Below are 6,642 nucleotides of genomic sequence, written 5' to 3' on the forward strand. Positions count from 1 at the left end.
GTAAATAGGATGAAATTCAATAAAGACAAATGCAAAGTACTCCCTTAGGAAGGAACAATCAAAATGGGAAATGAGGGCGTAGGAAGGAAAGGGATCTGGGGGGTCATACTGCATCACAAGCTAAGTATGAGTCAACAGTGTGACCCTGCTGCAAAAAAAGCAAACATAATTCTGGGATGTATTGGCAGGAGTGTTGTAAGCAAGACACGAGAAGTAATTCTTCCGCTGAACTCTGCGCTGATTAGGCTTCAACTGGAGTAATGTGTCCAGTTCTGGGTGAAACATTTCAGGAAAGATGTGGACAAATTGGAGAAAGGCCAATGAAGAGCAACAAAAATGATTAAAGGTTTATGAGGGAAGATTGAAAAAATGGATATGGTTAGTCTAAGAGAAGAGACGACTAGGGAGGACAGGATAACAATTTTCAAGTACACAGAAGGTTGTTACATGGAAGATGGAAAAAAATTGTTCTCATTAACCTCTGAGAATAGGGCAAGAAGCAATGGGCTTAAATTGCAGCAAGGGCGGTTTAGGTTGGACATTAGGAAAAATTCCTAACTACAGTATCAGGGTAGTTAATCACAGGAATAAATTGTCTAGGGAGGCTGTAGAATCTCTGTCATTGGAGATGTTTAACAGTTAGGTTGGACAGAGACTTATCAGGGATGGTCTAGATAATGCTTGGTCCTGCATTGAGTGCAGGGGACTGGGCTAGAAGACCTCTCGAGGTCCCTTCTAGTCCTACGATTCTATGTGCCATGCACCCCAAAGCTTTGTCTGCTGAGGTTGCTCTTAGGAATTGATGGCCACTCTCTGTCCTGTTCTAATGCGCAATGGAGCACAGAACAGGGGCTGTGCACTGTGTAGACTCTTCAGAGCAGCGAACTCCAAGTAGGAGTTTTATGAGTGCAATTGTACGACAGGGTTGCTTGTGATGGTAGGGGGCAGGGCTTAGCAGTCCTGGGGCTCCCTTCCAATTTACATTTTATGTTCCCCAAAACTCATTCATGAGAGTTTCAGTCAGCCACCTGTAGGGATCAGAAAGGGATTCTCCTTCTCCTGCACCCAATATATTCTGGTTTTTTTGAAGGTTTGGAGTCTTTTTTTTTCCTTCCTCTGAAGCATCAGAGACAGCCCTGACTGAAATAGACACTGGATCGGGAGGGCCAGAGCTCTGGCATCAAGCATGAGTCATTCTTGCTCACATGCTCAGGGTCTGATCACCACAGGTGGGATAGGGAAGGAATTTTTCCCGCAGGTCAGAATGGCAGTGACCTTGGGGTTTTTCACTTTCCTCTGCAGTGTGAAATGAAAATCACTTGCCAGGGTTACCTGGATATATCTGACTTTATCATGTCCCTGCTATTGCAGGGGCCTCGGGCACTGGTGCACCTTGGTCCTTTGTATGGTCTCCCTGTGACACATAACAATCTAGTCTCCTGTGAGCTGTAATGCTTTGGTCTAATTTGGGTTAGCGTGCGGGTGCTGGGTGGTGTTGATGGCCTGTGATACCCAGGGGGGCAGACTTGATCTGATGGTCCCTACTGACTTTAATCTCTATGACTCTAACTCGCCAGAGTCAATTAAAAGCACATTACATTTAAAGCACTGAAAAGCATCACTTCCACTTTAAACAATAAGAGGTGACATGATGGTGGGGAAAGCAAAGCTTCAGCTGCTCGATGGGTCCCACATTTGGCATATGGGCACTGGGCTAAGAGCACAGACTAATGCATCTTACCTATCTTCACCCCACTCCACCTCCTGCTCCACCCCCAGACTCCCATCCCTGCCCTACTTCTACCTCAGATCCCGTTCTGTCCGAAACCAACCCCACCCCTGAGTCCCTTTACACCCCAACCCCATCCCACTCTATCCCCAGCATCACCTGATCTCTACACCCACCTCAATGTACCCCACCTCTGACCCCCACACACAACTCATCCCATCCTAACCCCAGCTCCACCTCTGACCTCTGTCCCACCCCACAGATCCACCACTGACCCCTACCCTACCCCACCCCTAGATCCACCTGACCCCACCGACCTTACTCCACCCCTAGATCCACCTGACCCCTACTCCACCCCACCCCTAGATCCACCTGTGACCCTCCACCCCACCTTACCCCACCCCTAGATCCGCCTGTGACCCCCCACCCCACCTTACCCCACCCCTAGATCCACCTCTGACCCCTACCCCACCCTACCCCTAGATCCACTTGTGACCCCACCCCACCTTACCCCATCTCTGTCCCCCCCATCCACCTCTCACCCCTAGATCCACCTCTGACCCCTACCCCACCGCTGCCCCCCTCCCATCCATCTCTGACCCCTATCCCACCCCTAGATCCACCTCTAGCCCCTACCCCACCCCGCGGCCGGCCCAGGATCCTGCCGCAGCTCAGCTGAGCCCCGCCCGGCCGCCCGGGCTGGGTGAGAGGCGGCGGGGGGCGATGCGGGCCCGGCCGGCGGTGCGGCTGCTGCGGCTGGGCCGGCTGGCCTACGCGGAGTCGCTGGCGGCGCAGGAGCGCTGCGTGGGGCGGCAGCGGGCGGCGGCGGGGCCGGGCGCGGCGGGCTGGCTGCTGCTCTCCGAGCCGGCGGGGCCCGTGTACACCCGCGGCCTGCGGGCCGGCCCGGACCCGGCGGGCGAGGAGCGGCGGCTGCGGGCGCTGGGCGCCGAGTTCCGGCGGGCGGCGCGCGGCGGGCTGCTCACCTTCCACGGCCCGGGCCAGCTGCTGGCCTACCCGGTGCTGGACCTGCGCCGCCTCGGCCTCTCGCTGCGCGCCTACGTGGCGGCGCTGGAGGCCGCGGCGCTGGGCCTCTGCCGCCGCCTGGGCCTGCCCGCCGCCCGCGCCCTGCCGCCGCCCTGCACCGGCGTCTGGCTCGGGGAGCGCAAGCTCTGCGCCGTCGGTGAGCGCCGGGCCGGGCCGGGGTGCGGGAGGTGCGAGCCTCCGGGGGTCCCTGGGGCGGAGGGGTGAGGGAGACGTGGGGGGCTCGGGGTCCCTAGGGGAGGGGTGAGGGGGACCTCGGGGGGCAGAGAGGTGGGGGGGGGGATGTGGGGCGCTCAGCAGGTCCCTGGGGGGGAGGCAGGAAGGGGAGGCGAGAGGGACGTGGGGTGTGGGAGGGTTAGGGGATGCGGGGCTCAGGGGGTCCCTGGGGAGGAGGATGAGGGGGTCCCTGGTGAAGGGGTGAGGGAGACATGGGGGGCAGCACAGGGTTGGGGGATGTGTGGGCTTCTGGGGGTCCCTGGGGAGGAGGGATATGGGGGGCTCAGGGGGGTCTCTAGTAGAGGAGCAAGGGGGACATGGGGGGCAGCGGAGGGTTGGGGATGTGTGGGCCTCCGGGGGTCCCTGGGGTGGAGGCAGGAAGGGGAGGCGAGAGGGACGTGGGCAGCAGAGAGGTGTGTGGGGGGATGGTTAGGGGATGTGGAGGGGCTCAGGGAGTCCCTGGGGAGGAGGCAGGAAGATGGGTGGAGGGGGACATGGGGGCAGCAGAAATCGGGGAGACCTAGGGAGCTCTTGGGAAGTAGGCAGGAGATGGGGCTGCGGGGGCCTTGAGTGAGTTAAGAGTAGTTTGAGGTCTTGCACCTGTCCCAAGTGTGCCACCAATAATTATGGCTTTACGATCACAGGCTGTAGTGCTGGACTGGACCCCGTGGACTCCAGTGGGGCTCAGCACAGATGCAGGGACCCACCCGTGTGGTTCGCAGCGCAGGGTCAGGGCCATGCTTTTCTGTCTCACCTGGTCTGCTCTGCTGAGTTTTACTGGTATTGCTGTGTCAATTTGGGGTGTGATTTTCACTAATGTAGCTATGCCAGTAAAAGCGGGAGTGCAGATGTAGTTATAGTGATATAACCGTGTTTATAGTGGTGTCGCTTATTCCAGTCAGGGAACCCTGAAAGCACTTTTATACGATATAACTATGTCCACACGAGATGGTTTTGACAGTAGCTAATAGTGTAGGCCTGATCTCCCCTTAAAAATTTTGCCAGTGTAGGTATGTCATCTAGTGCGGAAAAAAAATCACACCCCTTATCTGACATGGTGATGGCAAAAGCACAAGTGTAGATGCAGTTCTACCAGCACAAACATGCTTTTGCTGATATTCCAGTTCCCTGAATGAAGCAAGCTATAAATTATACCAGCAAATGCACTCCTTTACTGGTATAAATGGCATCTGCACTAAAATAGTTTGCTGGTATAGCTATACTGGCATATCCTTCCTAGCATAGACGAGGCCTTTATCAAACTGTTTCTCATCTTGTGTGCTGCCTTGTGAAAGATTCACGGAAAATAGCAGAGAGAATTTACAATCCAGAGGGACACAGTGAAACTGATTATACATAAAGGCAGTCAGCACACTGAAATATGAGAGATTTTTCCCCCCCTCTAATCTCAGTTCTAATAATCTTAGGTGTTATTTGTAAATCACTAGGTACTACATTTTTCTGCCTCAGTCCTGGAGAGATTTATGCACATATACCTTTACTCATATGTGTAGTCTCATTGGATTACTCCTCTGAGTAAAATTATGCACATGTATAATTCTTTGCAGGATGTGGGCCTTAATAATTCCTGGAACGTTTCTGCTACTGAAAAGCTGTATGATTCTTTCAAAACAGTGTAGAGTCACAGCTCTCCTGGTGGGCAGCCGAAAGCAGGAAAGTCAGGCATCTAGTATGTATCACTGTGGACATCCACAGCATGCTGTCTTTTGTCCTTATTCACTAGCAGAGCCAATCCTGCTAATAGGCAGGATTTGCCTGGCTAACAATCAGATATTTATAAGAATTTCACTTCCTCATGAGGGACTGCATACCATGCATGCATGTCTCTGCAATAACAATGAACCCAGTGTCCTGGGCTACCCTACGTATTGTAATTTACTATTTGTATTATAATAGGGCCTGGGAGTTGCAGTCACAAATATGTACAGATAGTCTCTGCCCCAAAGAGCTTACAATCTAGGTATAAGATGAGATAACAGATGCAGACTGGCAGATGGTGGAGGAGTACAAGGAGACATTGAGATGTATCCGTGAACATGATAAACTATGGTCTCAGCTCCCTAGCAGCTGATAAGCTCCACAGCACTGTTGTCTCATCAGTTGGGCAACATATATGGTAAGGTGGAGAGGATTCTTCGTGTGAAGGGGTTATTTAACCATTGGAACAACTTGCCAAGGGTCATGTTGGATTGTCCATTACTGGCAATTTTTTAAATCAAGATTGAATGTTTTTCTGAAAGATCTGATTTACGAGTTATTTTTGGGAAGTTCTATAGCCTGTGATCTGGTCTGTATAACAGTGATTTTCAGCCTGTGGTCTGCGGACTCCTGGGGGGTTTGTAGACTATGTCTAAGATTTCCAAAGGGGTCTGCACCTTCATTTGAAATTTTTTAGGCATCTGGAAATGAAAAAAGGTTGAAAACCACTGGACTAAGATGATCGCAGTTGTCACTTCTGGCTTGGGATCTGACATTTAAGATGACTGGTGTATGTCAATCATTCTCCAGCGTTTTCATAAGGCAAAATCCTCTCCAAAGGCCCCACTTCCCCTCCCCATTTTCCTTCTTTGTCCTCAAAATGATTCTCAAGTTTGAGAACCGCAGGTGTAGTTTAGCTTGGCCGTTTGCATCTTGTCCGCCCTGACATCATTGCTCGCAGCTGTTGAATGTGTTGGGAGCCGTTATCCCTCATTCAAACCTTTACTTGCTTTAAATAGGCCAGACTTTGAGGGGGGCTGTGTGTGGTGAATAGCACTGAAGTAGACAACATGTACGTTTTTCTGCTTTTCAGGTGTCCGTTGTGGAAGGCATATAACCTCTCACGGTCTGGCGTTGAACTGCTGCACTGACCTCACGTGGTTTGATCACATTGTTCCGTGTGGTCTCGAAGGGAAGGGTGTCACCTCCCTGAGCGAAGAACTCCAGAGACATATCACAGTTGATGAAATCATTGAGCCTTTTCTGGATGCCTTTGAAGAAGTGTTTAAATGCACCCTAACTTCCCATGAGGAATCTATGGAATAAAGGTCTCCCAGTACCTCAGTTACCTGTGGAAATGTGAATATTCTTGGTGCTTTCAGGGTGTTACTAGAAATCCAGCTTGCTCATTCCATCTTCCTTTCAGCAATTAAATGCTTGTAACAAACTGCACCCCTAGGATTTGAAATGTATTTCTTGCCACCTTATTTGAGCTCTTTGTCTTAATCAATGACATACAAAATAGGACCAAAAAACCAAAAGGGATTTAATTTTCCTTTACACTAAACCCCCTTTACACCACTCTGGCAGTGTTACAATGTTTAAAAGTGGGTGTAAGTGTAATTTACTCCCACTTCAAGTCCCCAATATACTGCCAAAGCAGTGTAAAGGGGTCATAGCATAAATGAGGATAAAGCCCGGGAATTTCACTGACAAACTAGATGCTGTGTCTGAGCTGACCTTCCCTGGGGGAGTAAGTTTGAAATTAAAACAGGAAGGGCTGTGTGAGCATGCTAGTGTTTTCCTGGGTGTTAAAATACTGCTTTAGCTGGTTTATGACGGGAATGAATGAATCAAGGGAATGGTAATGGGATATAAAGCCTTTTACTTTGGATCTGCTAGTTTGCATCTAGCCTAGGTCAGTATTGATTGAAATT

The 6,642-nt window shown here is 51.2% G+C and overlaps 1 protein-coding gene across 1 annotated transcript; it reads left to right on the forward strand.

The window, feature by feature from the left end:
- The first annotated feature begins 2,421 nt into the window (after positions 1 to 2,421).
- LIPT2 (lipoyl(octanoyl) transferase 2) lies at positions 2,422 to 6,049 on the forward strand. Its single transcript, XM_067533258.1, has 2 exons — positions 2,422 to 2,909; positions 5,799 to 6,049. Exons 1-2 carry the CDS (start codon positions 2,453 to 2,455, stop codon positions 6,029 to 6,031), a joined length of 690 nt encoding a protein of 229 aa, XP_067389359.1. The 5' UTR covers positions 2,422 to 2,452; the 3' UTR covers positions 6,032 to 6,049.
- Positions 6,050 to 6,642: the final 593 nt, after the last annotated feature.

The sequence above is a fragment of the Emydura macquarii genome, unplaced genomic scaffold (genome assembly GCF_026122565.2).
Source record: "Emydura macquarii macquarii isolate MOO-44397 ecotype Brisbane River unplaced genomic scaffold, CSIRO-AGI_Emac_v2 contig_3328, whole genome shotgun sequence".
Taxonomy (NCBI): Eukaryota; Metazoa; Chordata; order Testudines; family Chelidae; genus Emydura; species Emydura macquarii.